Source organism: Schistocerca piceifrons, chromosome 9, assembly GCF_021461385.2.
Source record: "Schistocerca piceifrons isolate TAMUIC-IGC-003096 chromosome 9, iqSchPice1.1, whole genome shotgun sequence".
Lineage (NCBI taxonomy): Eukaryota > Metazoa > Arthropoda > Insecta > Orthoptera > Acrididae > Schistocerca > Schistocerca piceifrons.
The window spans coordinates 114,655,985-114,676,971 of record NC_060146.1 but is presented as its reverse complement, the minus strand read 5'-3'; the positions used below and the strand labels follow the sequence as shown (position 1 = coordinate 114,676,971).

The following is a 20,987-nucleotide window of genomic DNA, read 5'->3' as shown; positions in this document are numbered from 1 at the left end:
GGGGAAGAACAAGTGGTTGCGTTTAACAGACAAGTTGACGCTATCATCCATTTGCAGAATGAGAATCCCATGTTGCGTCAGCTGTAGGATCGACAAGTAAAGGACGTGAGAATAAGGAGCGAAACAAGATTTAAAGAATTAGCACAGAACACGGTCAAGTTCCACGTTTGTGCAACAGAAGTAGGCAAGATTGACATAAAATCTAACCAGACTGCATGAAGGGTGAAGATGGAGAACGGATTTACCAGAATAGAAGCGACAGCAGTTAAGAAATTAGCTAACTAGCAAATAATTGTGCCAGACTAGCTAGACACACTGCAAATGCTAACTGTATGACGTTGTCATCACTTCCAATACAGGGTCTCAGTGCAGTTGCCAGATCCCAACAAAGGATCGAACAGCTGAAGGACCTCGTAGGCACACATTGATCAGCAATTGTGAAGGGGTACACGAAATCACGTCTCTGGCGGCAACCTCGCCGCACGCGTCGCTAAAGGGGCGCACGACACATGCCACTTACCATGGAACGGAGAGTAAAGTTCCACACAATAGCACACCGATGAGGAGATGCAATGCGGAGTGCGATTACCGCGAAAGTGTAGGACAGATTGGTATGAATACAAGATATGAACTTTCGGAACATGGGGAGCAGCCTAGAGTGTCTGAGTCCAGAACGACTACAAGCATGAATGCGGAATCGACATTCGATTACAAGCAGTTTCTGTCGGCGCTGAAAATTCAAAATTACAGAGACAGTTCCAGCCCTCGGCACCCAAAGATATGGCTGTCCCAATACAGTAATACATTGCTCATGCCATAACCATTAGAGGCAAAATTAGTACTCATCTGCAGTCACTTAGAAGGACAGGAAGCAGAGAAAATGCGCAGAATAGCGACCACTTGCCGTACATACCAAAAATTTAAGGACCCCTTTCTGGGAATCTAATGGTCCTGAGAAATTCGAGAGAGGATGACGCGAGAAATCATTTTGTGGCGGGATTTTGAGTCGTGTGGTTATAAGATTCCATCGAAAAAGTTGTAGGGCTAGCTGAAGAAAACTCATTTCCTGTACACACCCTGGAGTGAGAGCGAAATAATTAAATTCTATTTTTCCAAACCGCCAGGGACGACTTGCAGGCTCTGGTGGGTGAAAGAAGAGACAGCATCTAAACATTTAAAAGCTTCTTATCCCAACTTCAGCTAATATTTGAATCAAAGAACGCGATAGGAAGAAAAAGGAACCAGAAGAGCAACACAGAAATAATGAGAGGAGGAACGAGTGAGAAGCACTGTACAGAAGGCAAGAGAATAGAAGACCCAAAATGGCTCTGAGCACTATGGGACTTAACATCTGAGGTCATCAGTCCCCTAAAACGTAGAACTACTTAAACCTAACTAACCTAAGGACATCACACACATCCATGGCCGAGGCAGGATTCGAACCTGCGACCATAGTAGAAGACCCAACTCTGACCGACAGGGAAATTGGAATCAATTCAGTGGCGGCAAAACGAACGGCAATAGGATCGCAACTGGCGCGAGAGCGACAGAAAATACCAAGGAGGCGAGAGAGTGAAGGTTCATGGGCCACATCTGACCCGTGAACGATACACTCAAAGTCCTTCAAGGGATTGATACCTAGCACGCACGGAAAGGCCTCAGACGACTTTCGCAACGATAATTGGAGTGAGGAGCTTTCAAATGTTGGATCATGAGCATGTGTCACAAGTCTTAACCAGAAAAGACGGGAAAAGTCACAAAAAAGGATGCACCCCAAGATCACTGCCACTATTGGACATGAGGCTGATAGCCACACGACTTGAGACCATGTGACTTGAATTGAATTGACACGACGTGACGGACAGCATGAACTGGCGAATAGATCAATCTGCTGTGTTAACAGATGGGGACACCATCTCACTCAGCAACGTCAACGGTAAAACCTTGACCTTGCTGTCCCATTCCATTCTGTTCCATTTCGTTTCATTGGTAGCTCGTGTGAATGCCGACATCTGAATATAATGTGGAAAGTTTTGATATTCCGTTTCGTTCCGCCGAATGTACTTTTTGCGTAATTTCCAGAAGACATTGCATATCGAAGTCGTGGCCTGCCTCTGACAAATGTACACCAAACGCCCGATTCTCGAGACAGCAAATATGGAAAACATTCCGCAAAGCATTTCAAATGACGGCATCCATACTCACCATCACACAGTGTAACATCACGTCACAGTGCCGTCAAGCTTGCCCGGGAAGAAAGTTTTTGCGGCTAACGTCGTCGTCTGTTGATGACCTCATGACCCCCAAGCTCATTTCCCCTTGATACACAGCCGTGCGTTCATCCTCCATAGTTCATTTCTTATTCGTTATTTGTTATAAACAATTTCGTTTCGTTATTCTTTTGGTAACATGACGAAAGATTAATCGAAACAGTGACGCAGCAGCCTGAACTGAACAACATAAGCGATAGGATGTACTCAAACACTTGTCAGGGAAGAAGCATTGTGGAACAAATAAAGTGTATGTGAGGTCTAATTCCTTAACATCTTAAATTTTCATCAGGTTGCCTTATATTAGAAAAGTGGGTGCACTCAGCGACTGTGATATGATTTATAAATTACAGATTGCATCAATCAGTTGTCCTTTTTTTGCAGGTTTTATTTGGCAAATCCAGATTTTGGCTAGTGCCTAGCAATTATCAATGCACTATTTTCTAGTCTCGATGAATGTTCGGGCGTCAGTCACAGATATTTGAATAATTCTGTCAAGTAGTATTCAAAGAAATGTGACTAACGCCTGAACAACAGGGGACAGACATGCATCGTGGCTAGAAAATAGTGCATTGATAATGGCTAGGCATTAGCCGAAATCTGGATTTGCCAAATAAAACCTGCAAAAGGGGGACGACTGATTGCTGCACTCTATAACTTATAAATCTTAAACCTTTTCACAAATGTGTTGTAATTATCACTTGTGAATATGGATTTTCAAAAGTACTTAGAAATCATTTGCTCTCAACTATATTGACAAAGTAGCTTTTTGTACATATCGGTTTAAACATTTTAAAATGAAATGGATTGCAATGTGGCTGCAGCTTGAAATGAAAAAAGTGCTGTGGCTAGAATTAGACTGATTAGCAAGTGGAGTTTATTTGTATGTTGTCAGGCATTTGTAATTTTTGATAGAGAAATAGACTGAAAACGTCAGATACTGCAGGAGTTACAAAATGCTTTTTTTGTGCAGTATACATCACACAACACATTAGACGTGTTTGTTTAAATATGTATTTGTGGCAGGCTTATTTATTATTTAGTAGCTCTGAGGACTGTATGTCAAACAGGTTTGCAGGCACCGGTTGTCAATATTTAAGTAATTTCAGTAGCTAACCACAGTACAAATAAGGACTTGGAACTATTAAAAGCCAGATGCAAAATATAAAGGAAACCAACAAATCTTGAAGGTAAATATATTGAGGGAGAAGTGACTGTCGCACTAAAGTATGCACTGGATTCGGAGCTGAACTTAACACTAAGCAAATCAATAGTTCATGGGGTGTGCTGGTAACACTGTGATCCTTTTAGTAATTCTAGGTGAAATTTCGCATAGCAAATGAAAGAATTTGTTCTTTGACATTCCTAAATATTTATAAAACTCAGATTCCTCTTCGTCACGCTCTTTTGTAGTGTGTGTGAAGTTCCCCTTCTCTACCATGTAGTGACATACTTTTTCATACCAACGCTGCTTTTTGTGTTGTTTCGCAGTTCTGTCTTCCTCATCTGCTACAGAAGCTATCCCTTTAAGCTGCAAACCATATGACAAGAAAACAGTTGAAGACAACTATGAGAGTTGAGATCATAAGAGCTGAATTGGTCTGACATGATGGACAGTGTGAATACAGCATGGTGTGTTAGTGTCATAACATGATGGTGCTGTGACAGGCTGTTAAATTGGCCTTGTTTACTGTAGGTTCATTCAGGCAGCTGCCACAGTTCTACTTTCAAGTGCTAAAAAACATGCGTTACTGCTGTAATCAAAGCAGGGTGTTGGGCCCAAAGATAATTAACTGTGGAGTTGATTGATTGAGTATACAATATGAGGTCAAATTTATTGATCAAATTACACAGTTGTCACCCCAACCTTGAATAGCATAATTAGTATAATGTAGTGACTCCTAGTTAATATAAGAATGACTGACTGGATGAAGCTACTAAAAACGAAATTGCTGCAGCAAAATCTTATTAAAAAAAACGGTTTCCGAACCATAACTTCTATAATATAGTTTTTGATAATGAAAGACTTAACAGGATGTTATTAAGACAAGAAGCTGTAAAAACAAAAAATAGAAAATCCAAAATTGTTACTTTTATAAAACCTTAACACAATCGTTTGGATTTATCCTCTTTGGGCCTCAGTAGATGAACACCTTTCACAGCCTTTTTACAGAAATACAGAAATCTATAATGAAAACAAAATAATGCTTCCCTTCTATTGCAACATGCATCAACTGCTCCCACTATCCCATCGAATAATTCAGCATTATAGAACATGTACATGGCATGTTTTCCTTTTATAGAAGCAAAATTGCATGGAGTTCATTGGGCCTCATATCCATAGTACCTCATCACTGGTTTCATTAACCTGTGATAGGCATATGTTACACACTGTAAACAACAATGTTTCACCAACTTAACAAATAATATGCAAGCACATGTAACAGTGTTGGTAGTGTCAGACTGCTACAGAAACTATTATAGAAACCATAGTCTGCAACTCTGGCGGCTTACAGGGATGCCTTTAGTGTTCCTTTTAAAATACCACTGACACATTCTGAACTACTGACCCCCATTAAATTCAGCACTTTTTCTCTGTGTCACAGATAGTGCTCAGTATTTCACAAGATACAGACTGTAACAAACAGAGGCGAAGTGTTCCAAGAGGCTTCTTCAGTATACTCTCAGCAGAGGCACAGTACAATCATACCTTAATTCAAATGGTGGTTCTATACTGCTCACACCACCACAAATCCAGCTATCACATTTTCCAATCAAGAACTGATACTTCAGCAGTAACATTGCTTGCTCAGGCCACCGAGCACACCACTTGTTCCCAGCCATTTCTCTTGGCCCACCGGTCGTGCCTCACCAGCCTCGCTTCTGGCTTGCCCCATTCCAGTCAGCAACTATTTCACTGCATCGGAGAACCTCCAGCGTTTCCCAGTCCAAAGAGAGGCCATTGCCTCTTGGTGTGACTTTCGCTAACTGCCCACATGGTGCACTGTGAATGTGCAGCTATATAGGATGACATAGAAACCTGTGTTTGGTGTTTGCTCTGCTTAAACTCTTGGCAAAGTGTTGACGGCTGAACACACTCTCATCATGAACAGAACTTATAAAACCGACAATTAAGTCCAGAATCCGTCGGTTGTGACCACAAGCTATTTATAACTGCATGGAAAAACAGTTTTTCGGATGAAGATATGACTGGGGATGTTTTGGAGAACCGTCTCTTCTAATTAGAGTACTGTGGATTGCCCCAGTCACACCAGGCATACTATTTCCCCGGACATTGGTCTCAATTTGTGTCCTTTCCTCGGCAGAAGGCCATTTTATAGCGCCTGCTCCTCAACTTCTCTTTCTATGACATGGTGCAAAAAGCCAATAAAGATGTTAAATGTGCCTGTCACGTCTCAAAAGCTTACCACTTCATGACTGGAAAACCGCAAAAATGAAGAGAATGTGCTGTAGTGGAAGGAGGTTCTCGTTTCCCCCTGCCAGATGATGTCTAAAGTTACTGAATTTTTCACTAAACTCCTCTGCCATATGCCGCCAAACACGAAAATATGCCATCACTTCAGTGCCCCCTGTACTGCAGCACCTCATTCTCGAAATAATTTTCGTTTTTCATTTCTTTTTTTTTATCTTTTGGTACGATGTAACACTTCCAACTCCTTGTTACTCGACAGAAAATCCTATTCTGATTCGCTGGACATCTGGAATAAATGGCACTCATAAGTTTCAAGTTTCAACCAATTGCAGTTCTTTTGCACTTATACAAGTAAAATGCTTACCTAACAATTAACGATGATGGGTAAATATGAAACAGTCAAAAATGGGAACTGCAGCAGCTTCCAAAACACTAAAGTACTCACCACAAACAAAACATGGATCAGATGGAGTCTACCCCCACTCTAGCTGCGACAACTCAGGGCAAGTGTGGATGTGTGGTCTGGCAGCTTCGGTGCGCCAAAAAAATTTTTACGAATAGAGGCTGGCTGCATGATCTCACTGTGCATACAGCAAACAGCCTCAGTCCCAAGTATCCAGAAGTGGGAGAAGGCGCTGCTTATGTGCGATTTCAGCTCTGCACATGCACAGGAGCTCGCTGGCAGCTGCTTGAACGAAGACAAATGAAGAATATTTTATAACGAAGTTATTTATAAAGGAAACTAGTAATTTCACATACTGTACTTGCCAGCCAAACCTTCAGTGTGAACACTTTCACAAGTGGTGTAGGGAGCCAGAAGCAACTCTCTTTCTCCACAGTGGGGATACACTCTTGATAGTTACGTCCCTCAAAAATATTGACAGAGTCTCACATGCAACAATTTTGCCAGAAATGGTAAACTGTAAAATAGAGATACTGATGTTGGTAAATATATAGTTCGTCTCGATCTCTTGCTCTGCCCTCACTCTTATGATTTCAAAGGTTTGCTCTGTCCCACATTATTCTATGTGTGCATCGATGGAGCGTTGGAAGAGACAAATTCCTTTTTCAGAGTTTTGTAAGAGTTCCAGCTGCCAGGTATATGTACGTATGTATTAAACTGGGGACCTAGAAACGATGGAGAGGCTCCATCCCGCCATAGCCCTCAGTGGTTCACAACCCCACAACAGATCACAGCAGTCCACACACCCCACCGCCGCCCCACATCGAATCCAGGGTTAGTCTGCGGTTCGGCCCCTTAGTGGACCCCCCCCCCCCCCCTGGGAACCTCTCATATCAGACGAATGTGGCAAAATAATTATGGTGTACGCTGTACGCACACATGGAAACAGTGTCTGTGCAGCAGTCGCTGACACTGTGTATCTGAGGCGGAATAAGGGGAACCAGCCCACATTCGCTGAGGTAGATAGAAAACCGCATTAAAAACCATCAACAGACTGGCCGGTATACCGGACCTCGACATGAATCCCCCTGGCGGATTGGTGCCAGGGACCGGCACGCCTTCCCGCTTGGGATGCAGTGTGTTAGATCGCGTGGCTAGCCAGACAGGCTGTCAGGTATAACTTTGCTTCCTAGAAAAATGAAGTGATTTATAAGGGGCACTGAAGTTTTGTTACCCGTAGAGTGTACTCGAAGTGTAAAGCAACACCTAGATCCCCCTTCAGTACCTCCGAAAACCCATACATGTTCTGTTTCCTCTCCCATACTTTCCATTGGCAATATGTGACTCATCAACTTCTACAACCTTGTTCTCACCACTGGTATACTTCCATTCGTGACAATAGCGTAGCACATCTCACGACTAAAACCATAGTAGTCTCCGACAGTATTCACTGACACTTCAGTTTCTGACGCAATGGCTTGTAACGTGTTTTCTTTTATATAGCACGGTACTATAATGATACTCTTCTTGGTGGTCAACTTGAAAATATCAAACGAAGTGTTTTCCTGATGGAAGTCCTTCATTTGCGTTTTGTGCAGTATAACTGAAAAAGGCAGTTGACATTGGTGGCCTTCTTAGAGGGTGTCACACACGTCTCCCCACAACATTTGTCGCAAAGCCTGAGATCGTAGTTTGGCAACAGCCCATACATCAATAAACGTCTAAACAAGTGTCTGCCCTACACAACCACTAAATTAACTCCACCACGTGGGGCTATTCGAACTCGGCACCTCATCGGACTCAGTCATCTACTATAAACAACTTTATATCACGTTCAGTTGTCAACGCACAAAACAATATCCAAATTTATCGCCGGGAGGGTAACGCCTGCTAGAAACAGTCATATACATACGGACTTCCAATTAATTGGCGCCGGTAATAAGTGAATGCGGCATTGAAGTGTTGGTGTTACCAACGTTTGAGTAATTCGACACAATACGAAAACACATTACCAACATTATGGACATCGTTTTATGTATTTAGAGTAGTCCACAGTAAAATTGTATTTTAGAGATTAATCTCACAACTAATAGAACTAACACAGGATTTCACGCCTTACTACGAATATACTCGTGTGCAGTCAACGCAGTGAAACCGAAGGTGCACGTGTGTTGTTATCGGTCTTTGTGCACTTAAAAACTCGTGTTAATTGTGTGTATATGGTTGTGTGCGTGTTTTAAATAGCTGGAAGGGTTCTGTTTTAACTGTTGGTCTGCCCAACGGTGTCACGTATCACGAGATTTTAAAGGTAAAGTAGATTGCACTTCTGCATTAGAAATTTTTTGCCGGTCCGATTTGCATAGTGCAACTGCTGGTACAGGAACGTGGATTCACACAGTCAATATGTACATGTGACAATAGTAAACAGCGGTTGTGTACAGTTGTCAGAGCACTCCGAAAGCAATTGATAGGGAAATGAAATGCGAATAAAACTGTGTGCTATTGGAATCAGCAATATGCAGCCGAGACCCAACACGGTTTCTTTTCTCCCCACAGTCAATCGTTAAGTAGGCACAAAAACAGCAAGTGTCACCCGGTCGTTGAGATGTAAATTTGTACTCTAAACCCTGTAGGCCTACCCTCAACACCCACTATTCTGACACTCGTTTTCGACGAAAATTTTATGTGACGCTATAAATACTATAACCAATTTCCTAATTCTGTATTCATAACTCGTTCATTAAGTTGTCTGCAAGCCTGCACACATTTCCTACTCGATGGTTCACTTTGATCTCCTGAGTTGGGAGGGAACACTAATCTCCAGTTATTAATCTAAACCATGCCTTTTGTAGACGTTCAACATCCCCAGTTAATCCTATGTGTTATGAGCGCCACACATATGAGCAATATTCTAGGATAGTCCACATTAGTGTTTTGTAAATAATATTGTTTTTAGACTGCATTTCACAATATCCTACCAATTAACTGGACCCAGCCACCTGTGGCGTAACGGCTAGCCTAAATATTATTGGTCTGATAATCCTAATTATGAGAAGTCGAGGAACATAATACTTAATCCTGCATGTATCTTATGAGATGACTATGAAAAACTTTTAGCTAATACATTTGTTACTGGTAACTTCACTCTTTTTGTGTACAAATTGGAAATTGAGGAAGTTAGACGTAGCACTACACAATGTACTGCTGGTGGCTGTTGTGTAGTAGGCCTATTAAGTAATTCATTCATTGCAATCCATTTACTCATTCATTCACCCACATACTGTTTTCTGTAAGTCTCATCATGAAGGAGAGCCTGCATGGGTGTGGAACAAGTCAGTTTATACATTAAGAGGAAGAAGCAACCACTGCCACCTACATCTGTAAAGCATTTTGAACAAAGTATGCTTCATACAAAGTGTGGTAATTTCTTATAGATTACTTCATATACATATGTCAAGAGGAAAACAACTACTTTGAAGAAAGCCTCTTACTCAGCTGCTATTTTTATGTAATGCCTCAAACAAAACATTTATGCACAGTTAAACAGACTGTTGTCATTTGTTTATATACTGGAAAAGTTAGGGTCTGTCTAACAGAAATATCGGAGGATTTCTAAAAATGGCACTTACTTAGCAATAGACCACAAGCATAAACATTAAAGCATCAAGTATCTCCCAATTACATTACCCCTATCATGAGACTGTACAGTCTTAATTCATTTTGTGAGATGTCTGCCTACCACTTATTCCTTGGAGCTAATGTAGTGAACATCAGTATGTTCTTCATTGTAAAATTGTTGTATAAAGTTGTATTTAGTATCCACATGCTGATATTCTGCTTCTGTTGTAGATAATGCAGCACATGACAGCCTGTTTGTATCCCAAGAATTGTTTACTGGACACTTTTTTCTTAATTTTGGTGTAAGGAACCTGCCCTTAAAGTTTGTTAGCGTTATTTGGGACACCATGTGGGTCTAGTGTAGCAGGGGATACAACCCGTCGGCTTTGGACAATGACGTCACAAGTCGCCAGAGAGCAGTTTACATTTTCGCTTTTGATGTTATGTTTCAGTTTCGTTTTTTTACTGATTGCTTAATAAAGTGGATCTGTTTATTCTATCTCGTGAGATTTTTTTTTTTTTTTTAAAAGCCAAAAAACACTTATCAGCTACTGAAGGGAGCTACAACACTAAGAAGAATCGGTTCTCGTTTGGCGACTTGTGACGTCATTGTCCAAAGCCGACGGGTTGTATCCTCTGCTACACTAGTCCCCACCATGTGTAATAAGGGATTGTTCAGTTAATTGTATTGTAAAGTCTTATCTGTTGTGTTAGATGTCTATTATTGTATTGTAAACATCACCTTGTTGTTTAAAGTTTTTATGTTGTTATTTTCAGGTAACTGCAAAAATGGACGAAATACTTCAAGACAGCCGATTTGCCCATATTGTGAAGGATCCTCGATTCAGGAGAATACCGAAATATGAGAGAAAAGTGAAAATTGACAAAAGATTTCAGTCCATGTTCAAAGACAAAAGGTTCAAAGTGAAGTACACAATTGATAAAAGAGGCCGCCCAACGAACACGTCGTCAGCAGAAGATCTGAAACGTTACTACGATATCTCGTCCAGTGATGAAGTGTCTGACTCAGAAAGTGATGAGCAAATTGTTAAGTCTAAAGAAAAATTAAAGAAAACCAAACAGAAGAAAAAGAGGAGTGAAGAAAATGGTATTAAAGAAAAAGCTGCACTACGTAAATCTACGTACGATGAATCGGATAGCAGCCCAGAACTGCAAGGAGAAAATGAGGATGTTAGTAGTGTGGATGGGAATGACAAACTGAGCGCAGATGTAAATTTGTCAGATAAGATTAAAGATAAACTCCACGATATGACCGTTGACTATGCTCGTGGTGAAGGTGTTCTGCTTTCTGATAGCTCTTTGGATGATGATTCTGAAAGTGAAGGTATGAGTAAGGAACTTTCTTATTTTGTGGAAATGTTTTAAAAACTACAGTAAAACTTTGATTTGTAAGTTTTAGGGCAAGTAAAAGAGAAAATGAATTGAGAGATTGGAATCATGCAGCATGTAGAGCAAGAACATTTGATGTAACTGCCTCTTTGTTTACATGTTTTTCCTATTGGTTTTACTTGTTAGATACCTTGCTTATAGATTTTTATAATTTGGACTGAATGAATCCAAATTTCTCTTTTTGGAATTACATTGCTTTTGTTGGTAAAGAAGGTCCATAGAAAGAATGCTTCATTTCCAAAAAAAGTGGGGGAAAAAGTCCCTCACGACCTAACAGGCAGCGAAGGTGGGCTGGAGGAAGGTGCTCAAGATTCTGTATGCTGCCAGCAGTACTTTTTACAAGCAGCGTTTCTTACCCCGTGCCTCATAGTGTCACATGAATGACAGGAAGCTGGATTGCTGTGCTTGGTGAACTGGACTGCTGTCGATAGGTGCGCAGCTGACATTTGTGCCCACGGCAGTGCTGTATTTTTGGATCTGATGAAACAGTCATAGTCCTTTGTAGTCTCATCCACTGATCTTCAGAGTTCGAGACCTTGCGTGGATGTCATTGTTTTCGACCAGTTTGATTAGTATTTATCGATGGAGTATTTCTTCTCAAAATTGTTAATTTGTAGTGCTCATAACAACTCGGGCATTTCATCGTAGTTTTCTGCTGTCGACTTGGTTGTCAGTGACATCAACGATGATAGTTGAAAATTTTCTGTTTTGAAATACCAAAGTCTTTTTAACTTTCTTGTAACATAACTCTACTTGTCCAAAATTTATCGATTTTTAGTGGCAATTTACTGTGGCTGTCGCATTCACCAGAATGCAAAGTTCCCTGTAGAAATGTATATGTTTGTTCAGATTGAAAGTTGTTGTTACCTTCATAACTTTTGACTGTGACACCTTTAATTAAAATTTCTTTGTGAACTGTGTACTCTGTCTTCCTCTGCAGTTAATCTTGTACTGAAATCTTTAAGTATTGAACTATTTCCAACTTTCTACAAAATAACAGAAACTATTTCTGCTTCGAAGCAGAGTATATTACATCTTCTGACATAATTACTTAATGTGATGGAATACTGCATGTACATTCGTGGTTTGAACATTCAGCTTAGACAGTACAGAAAGAGATCTAGTGTTTGACAAAAGCAACTATTTGATAGTTCTTGAGATATTTCATGTTTTCCATGACATCATACCCAATGTCAGGGGTACTTTGTATTTGGTGGCACACCTCGCTTCACCAAGCTGAAATGCTGGATCACGGAACAAATGCAAGACACCACAGTCGCTACAACTCGTAGTAAACTCTAGTCAGACTTTCCCACATTGAAGATGTGTGAAATCTTCTCATATCAGTTCACATACTAAAGCAATCACAAAAACCTCCAAACGGTTGTTGATTCCGAACTATTTTATGAATAGATGGTTTCAACTATTGTGATCATCATTTGTTGGCTTTGAAGGAAGGAAGATTAGGGTTTAATGTCTTGTCGACATCAAGGTTACTGTTTCAAAGATGGAGAAGGAAAGACAGAGAAGGAAATTGTCTGTGTCCTTTAAAAGGAATCATTCTATCATTTGCCAGAATCAATTTAGAGAAATCACGAAAAACCTAAATATGGATGATGTGGTGCAGACTTGAATTGTTCTCCCAGATGGAAGTCCAGTGTGCTAACCACTGCGCCACCTTGCTTGGTCATTGGCTTTGTAGACATTGGGTAACACATCACTTTACCAAATTGATATATTACACCACACTCTTTTGACTGTGACACCTTTAATTAAAATTTCTTTGTGAACTGTGTACTCTGTCTTCCTCTGCAGTTAATCTTAAGACACTCAGGTGGGCGAAGCGTCAGTTTCGCATAGCTGATGGGATGATAGTTTTAGGGTGAATTTATGCTGCAACCTTGCTTCCTGTAACTTACTGGCGTGGCTTGGTGCTGATGAAGTAAGTCCACTGAGTTTTACTGCTACATATAACCTGCACCACCACTGCACACCCCACTGTTCACTCTGATTATTGCCAGGCAAGGACATTGAGCTGGTCTGGGTTTTTAGCTGCAACCATCGCTGCCCATCCTGGAACTTGAGCTACGATTGCCTGCATCGATGTCACTAGCAGCAGCGTTGTTTAGCGAATGGTTTTTTGTTTATGCAGTTTTCACCCATCATACATTTACATCTCCACCTACATCCATGCTCTACAAACCACTGTCAAGTGCATGGCAGAGGGTACTTCTCATTAAGATTTGTTCCTGTTCCACTTGTGCACGGAGCACAGGCAAAATTACTGCTTTAATACCTCTCTGCAAGTTTTAATTAGTTTAATCTTGTCTTTGTGCTCCCTGCAAGAGCAGCATGTGGGGGGCTGTAGTATATTTCTCACTTCGTACTGCTACTTGAAACTTTGCAACTTGTCTGTTGTGATATACAGGGTGACCTAAAAGTCTATTAACATATTAAAATGTACTAATTCATGGAACATTGTAGGTGGATTGGTAAAGATTGACACACATGACTAAAAGAACATGGAAACCAGAAATGAGTGCAAAAACTGGCCAACACATGGCACTGAATGACAACACGTCAATGACACTGCATGAGAACTGAGTATAAAATGATCTGTAGTGAGAGAGGGAGTCAGGATGGTGCTCCACACAGTATTGTTATATGTATGAAAGGTCTCTCGTGCACATCATTTAGTGAGGATCGCGTGCTAAACCGCTACTTCCGTCACACTCGTCCTCCCAGGTCCCTCTGCATGGTTATTGGTTGTGGGGTTACTCGAAGTCCAAATCTTTCCCAATTGTCGGACCCCATTAGGGACGCAGAAAGACGACTACAGATGGGAATTTCTCACTGTATCGATTGATATGCTGTACAATGCTATTCACAACATTGTCCCTCGAAGTGTTGAATATTTGTTGTAAAGAACAGTGCCTTTGCTAACAATCAGTTGTTTTCTAATTGTTGCTCTCGTATCATATGAAACAGTGGAAAATTTGTTGCAGCATTCGTAACTATCTGAAAAAGCACTCTTATAATTTTCAAGCTGTTGTTAGTGTGTGCGAAAGAGTCTGATGTATGACCAGTTTACATTCAAATGGTGCATCCATACCTCCTCTTTTTTCTCATTGTCAATAAGCACATTTTTGTCACAAACGTACCACTACTAGTGTCTTCGTACTATGCAAAGCATGTTGTTTTTGCTTTACACATCACAAGTAATCCACTCGACTAATGACGTGAACCAGAGCAGGGTAAAGGGTCCTGGCAGGCGACGAGATCCTTGTGTGACTAGTGATGTACCAGCAGTGAGGCTGCACCTGAACTGTAGCCTTAGGAAAGGTGGTGACGCAAAAGACATTGGCAGTAGTGCAGTAAAAACCCTTTTGCAGCTAATTTATTTTTTACCAAATCTCTTTGTGTGAATACCAGGATTTTTCTAAAATATGCTAGCAGACGTAAACCACGTGCTGGACCAGGACTCTAACCTGGAACCTTTGCCTTCCTCAGGCGGTGGTCTTACTGACTGAGATATCCATGCACGACTCGTGACCCTCCCTCGCAGCTTCAAATCTGCTAGTACCTCTTTCCTACTTTATGAACGTCGCGGGAATTCCTACTTTATGGACTTCCCAGAAATACCTTGTGGGACCAGTACTTCTAGCAGAAAGAATATTACAGAGAAATGGCCAAGCCACAGCCTAGGGGATTGTTTCTGGAATGAATTTTCACTCTGCAGCGGAATGTGCAGCAATTTGACACTTCCTGTCAGATTAAAACTGTGTGCCAGACTGGGACATGAACCTCAGACTTTTGCAAGTGCTCTGCTGACTGAACTATCCAAATGTGACTCACGATCCACCCGTACAGGTTTACTTCCAGCAGTATCTCATCTCCTACATTCTAAACTTCTCAGAAGTTCTCCTGCATGCCTTGTAGGACTAATACTCCTGGAAGAAAGAATACTGTGGATAACTGGCAACACCTGTGATGGGTTTACACACACACACACACACACACACACACACACACACACAACTGCACGGGGAAAGATTCATTCTGAAAACAACTCTCTGTGCTGTCATGCAGAGGAAATTCTACAGATTTTGGAAACATTTGTCGGTGGCAGCACAATTGTCGCACAGTCTTCTTTAATTATTGGTTTTCTGAATTCAGCCAATTGGGCTTAGCAAGATACACTTTGTCTTTCTTCCGAGGATCCGCATTTAAGTTCCCTGAACAGTTGTGTTACATTTTCGTATGGACTATGCCAACTTGTTACAATACTAGCAGTGTACTAGAATTTGTTGGATGTCTGTTGTCAGTATTACTTGATTAATACACTGGAACAAGAAACCAGAATTAATCACCCTAACATCTTGTTGCAATTTCGTTTACAGATGCACTGGCCCTTCACAAGAACCTTCTAACAAATCTAAGGCTTCAGTTTACCTTCACCAATTCTGATTTTTGTTATCATTCCATTTCGTATAACTGCTTAGTCACTGTCATCAGTTTTCCACTCCATTGCTCAGGTGTGGTTTACAAATACTCTCCACTTGTGTGTGTCCATGTAGCATTCTTCTGTCAGGACTGTATCCCATCTGACTGCTTTTGTTCCTTCGTCCTCCTTCACTTTGTCCAGCCATCTCTTCCTTGTCTTTCTGGTAGTCTTCTATCAATAACTTCTGTGTGAAGTCATTGTTCTGCTAACCTTCCCTTATCCATTTGTTTGATGCACCCAGACCATTTCTAACAGACCCTTGTTACTGTTTCTTTCAACAATGTGTGCACTCCAGCTTCTTTCCTTATTTTTTTCAATTCTTACCCCATGCTTCCAAGTTTTCTTGGTCATTATTTGCAGTACCTTATTTCTGTGGCTCATAGTCTGTTGTCAACCTGTCTGATTGTTGTGCAATTTTCTAGGCTGTAAGTTGTTATGGGGATAAAGTATGACAGAAGGAGGGTCTATTCTGATCTTAAGGGGACTTGTTCATTCCAGAGTAGTTTCTAAACTTGATGGTAGAAATTAGATGCCTTTTCAGTTCGGTTTTTGATCTTGTGTTCTGTTTATGTCACGCTGATACTGTTACCGCTTGAAATGTTGCACCTGAGATGTTTTTACTGATCTACAGTTTCCAGCTGTGTGTCTTCCTGCCTTATTTTTCCTTTCTCTTTCTGCATATTGACTGTCAGTGCAACTGCTTTTTAGTGTTACCAGTAAATATTGTATTACGTTGTGATCTGGTTGAGGCACTAGCAGGTGTGAATGTGAGGGCAGATTACAGTTCTTGCCCAGCTAGCTCAGTCACTGAAGTACTCCACTACAAGAGACAAAGGTCCCACGTTTGACTCCTGGTCTAGCACGTGGTTTTAATGTGCTGGGAAGTTTCCAAACAGAGAGCACACTCCACTACAGAGTGAAAGATTTGTTCTGGAGACCATGATCTTATGTTTGATATCAATGTCTACATCTACATACATAATCCACAATCCACCATACGGTGCTTGGTGGAGGGTACCTTGTACTACAACTAGCATCTTCTTTCCCTGTTCCACTCCCAAACAGAACGAGGGAAAAATGATTGCCTATGTGCCTCTGTACGAGCCCTAATCTCTCTTATCTTATCTTTGTGGTCTTTTCGTGAAGTGTAAGTTGTTGTTGTTGTGGTCTTCAGTCCTGAGACTGGTTTGATGCAGCTCTCCATGCTACTCTATCCTGTGCAAGCTTTTTCATCTCCCAGTACCTACTGCAACCTACATCCTTCTGAATCTGCTTAGTGTATTCATCTCTTGGTCTCCCTCTACGATTTTTACCCTCCACGCTGCCCTCCAATACTAAATTGGTGATCCCTTGATGCCTCAGAACATGTCCTACCAACCGATCCCTTCTTCTGGTCAAGTTGTGCCACAAACTTCTCTTCTCCCCAGTCCTATTCAATACTTCCTCATTAGTTATGTGATCTACCCATCTAATCTTCAGCATTCTTCTGTAGCACCACATTTCGAAAGCTTCTATTCTCTTCTTGTCCAAACTATTTATCGCCCATGTTTCACTTCCATACATGGCTACACTCCATACGAATACTTTCAGAAATGACTTCCTGACACTTAAATCAATACTGGATGTTAACAAATTTCTCTTCTTCAGAAACGCTTTCCTTGCCATTGCCAGCCTACATTTTATATCCTCTCTACTTTGACCATCATCAGTTATTTTGCTCCCCAAATAGCAAAACTCCTTTACTACTTTAAGTGCCTCATTTCCTAATCTAATTCCCTCAGCATCACCCGACTTAATTAGACTACATTCCATTATCCTTGTTTTGCTTTTGTTGATGTTCATCTTGTATCCTCCTTTCAAGACACTGTCCATTCCATTCAACTGCTCTTCCAAGTCCTTTGCTGTCTCTGACAGAATTACAATGTCATCGGCGAACCTCAAAGTTTTTATTTCTTCTCCATGAATTTTAATACCTACTCCGAATTTTTCTTTTGTTTCCTTTACTGCTTGCTCAATATACAGATTGAACAACATCGGGGAGAGGCTACGACCCTGTCTTACTTCCTTCCCAACCACTGCTTCCCTTTCATGTCCCTCGACTCTTATAACTGCCATCTGGTTTCTGTACAAATTGTAAATAGCCTTTCGCTCCCTGTATTTTACCCCTGCCACCTTTAGAATTTGAAAGAGAGTATTCCAGTCAACATTGTCAAAAGCTTTCTCTAAGTCTACAAATGCTAGAAACATAGGTTTGCCTTTCCTTAATCTTTCTTCTAAGATAAGTCGTAAGATCAGTATTGCCTTACGTGTTCCAGTGTTTCTACGGAATCCAAACTGATCTTCCCCGAGGTTGGCTTCTACTAGTTTTTCCATTCGTCTGTAAAGAATTCGCGTTAGTATTTTGCAGCTGTGACTTATTAAACTGATAGTTCGGTAATTTTCACATCTGTCAACACCTGCTTTCTTTGGGATTGGATTTATTATATTCTTCTTGAAGTCTGAGGGTATTTCGCCTGTCTCATACATCTTCCTCACCAGATGGTAGAGTTTTGTCAGGACTGGCTCTCCCACGGCCGTCAGTAGTTCCAATGGAATATTGTCTACTCCGGGGGCTTTGTTTCGACTCAGGTCTTTCAGTGCTCTGTCAAACTCTTCTCGCAGTATCATATCTCCCATTTCATCTTCATCTACATCCTCTTCCATTTCCATAATATTGTCCTCAAGTACATCGCCCTTGTATAAACCCTCTATATACTCCTTCCACCTTTCTGCCTTCCCTTCTTTGCTTAGAACTGGGTTTCCATCTGAGCTCTTGATATTCATACAAGTCATTCTCTTATCTCCAAAGGTCTCTTTAATTTTCCTGTAGGCGGTATCTATCTTACCCCTAGTGAGATAGGCCTCTACATCCTTACATTTGTCCTCTAGCCATCCCTGCTTAGCCATTTTGCACTTCCTGTCGATCTCATTTTTGAGACGTTTGTATTCCTTTTTCCCTGTTTCACTTACTGCATTTTTATATTTTCTCATTTCATCAATTAAATTCAATATTTCTTCTGTTACCCAAGGATTTCTACTAGCCCTCGTCTTTTTACCTACTTGATCCTCTGCTGCCTTCACTACTTCATCCCTCAAAGCTACCCATTCTTCTTCTACTGTATTTATTTCTCCCATTCCTGTCAATTGCTCCCTTATGCTCTCCCTGAATCTCTGTACAACCTCTGGTTCTTTTAGTTTATCCAGGTCCCATCTCCTTAAATTCCCACCTTTTTGCAGTTTCTTCCGTTTTAATCTACAGGTCATAACCAATAGATTGTGGTCAGAGTCCACATCTGCCCCTGGAAATGTCTTACAATTTAAAACCTAGTTCCTAAATCTCTGTCTTACCATTATATAATCTATCTGATACCTTTTAGTATCTCCAGGGTTCTTCCATGTATACAACCTTCTTTCATGATTCTTAAACCAAGTGTTAGTTATGATTATGTTGTGCTCTGTGCAAAATTCTACCAGGCGGCTGCCTCTTTCATTTCTGTCCCCCAATCCATATTCACCTACTATGTTTCCTTCTCTCCCTTTTCCTACACTCGAATTCCAGTCACCCATGACTATTAAATTTTCGTCTCCCTTCACAATCTGAATAATTTCTTTTATTTCATCATACATTTCTTCAATTTCTTCGTCATCTGCAGAGCTAGTTGGCATATAAACTTGTACTACTGTAGTAGGTGTGGGCTTCGTATCTATCTTGGCCACAATAATGCGTTCACTATGCTGTTTGTAGTAGCTTACCCGCATTCCTATTTTCCTATTCATTATTAAACCTACTCCTGCATTACCCCTATTTGATTTTGTGTTTATAACCCTGTAGTCACCTGACCAGAAGTCTTGTTCCTCCTGCCACCGAACTTCACTAATTCCCACTATATCTAACTTCAACCTATCCATTTCCCTTTTTAAATTTTCTAACCTACCTGCCCGATTAAGGGATCTGACATTCCACGCTCCGATCCGTAGAACGCCAGTTTTCTTTCTCCTGATAACGACATCCTCTTGAGTAGTCCCCGCCCGGAGATCCGAATGGGGGACTATTTTACCTCCGGAATATTTTACCCAAGAGGACGCCATCATCATGTAATCATACAGTAAAGCTGCATGCCCTCGGGAAAAATTACGGCCGTAGTTTCCCCTTGCTTTCAGCCGTTCGCAGTACCAGCACGGGAAGGCCGTTTTGGTTATTGTTACAAGGCCAGATCAGTCAATCATCCAGACTGTTGCCCTTGCAACTACTGAAAAGGCTGCTGCCCCTCTTCAGGAACCACACGTTTGTCTGGCCTCTCAACAGATACCCCTCCATTGTGGTTGCACCTACGGTACGGCTATCTGTATCGCTGAGGCACGCAAGCCTCCCCACCAACGGCAAGGTCCATGGTTGATGGGGGGGGAAGTGTAAGTTGGCAGCAGTAAAATTGTACTGCAGTCAGCCTCAAATGCTGGTTCTCTAAATTTCCTCAGCAGCGATTCACGAAAAGAACACCTCCTTTCCTCCAGAGACTTCTACCCGAGTTCCTGAAGCATTTCCGTAACACTTGCGTGATGGTCAAACCTACGAGTAACAAATCTAGCAGCCCGCCTCTGAATTGCTTCTATGTCCTCCCACAATCCTACCTGATAGCGATCCCAAACACTTGAGCAGTACTCAAGAATAGGTCATATTAGTGTTTTAGAAGCGGTCTCCTTTACAGATGAACCACATCTTCCCAAAATTCTACCAATGAACCGAAGACAACTATCTGCCTTCCCCACAACTGCCATTACATGCTTGTCCCACTTCATATTGCTCTGCAATGTTACACCCTAATATTTAATCGATGTGACTGTGTCAAGCGGTACACTACTAATGGAGTATTCAAACATTACGGGATTTTTTTTCCTATTCATCTGCATTAATTTACATTTATCTATATTTAGAGTTAGCTGCCATTCTTTACACCAGTCACAAATGCTGTCCAAGTCATCTTGTATCCCCCTACAGTCACTCAACAATGACACCTTCCCGTACACCACAGCATCATCAGCAAACAGCCGCACATTGCTATCCACCCTATCCGAAAGATCTTTTATGTAGATAGAAAACAACAGCGGACCTACCACACTTCCCTGGTGCACTCCAGATGATACCCTCACCTCCAATGAACACTCACCATCGAGGACAACGTACTGGGTTCTATTACTTAAGAAGTCTTCGAGCCACTCACATATTTGGGAACCAATCCCATATGCTCGTACCTTGGTTAGGAGTCTGCAGTGGGGCACCGAGTCAAACGCTTTCCGGAACTCAAGGAATGT

General features: G+C 41.3%; 1 protein-coding gene across 1 annotated transcript in view; it reads left to right on the top strand.

Annotated features, from left to right (window-relative positions):
* Positions 1-8,102: 8,102 nt before the first annotated feature.
* Positions 8,103-20,987, top strand: part of LOC124717032 (ESF1 homolog) — an 88,774-nt gene continuing 75,889 nt past the window's right edge. The window contains exons 1-2 of the mRNA XM_047243687.1: positions 8,103-8,414; positions 10,502-11,069. Of these exons, the coding sequence (XP_047099643.1) occupies positions 10,514-11,069 (556 nt within the window). The 5' untranslated portion in view covers positions 8,103-8,414; positions 10,502-10,513. The remainder of the gene's footprint in view (positions 8,415-10,501; positions 11,070-20,987) is intronic.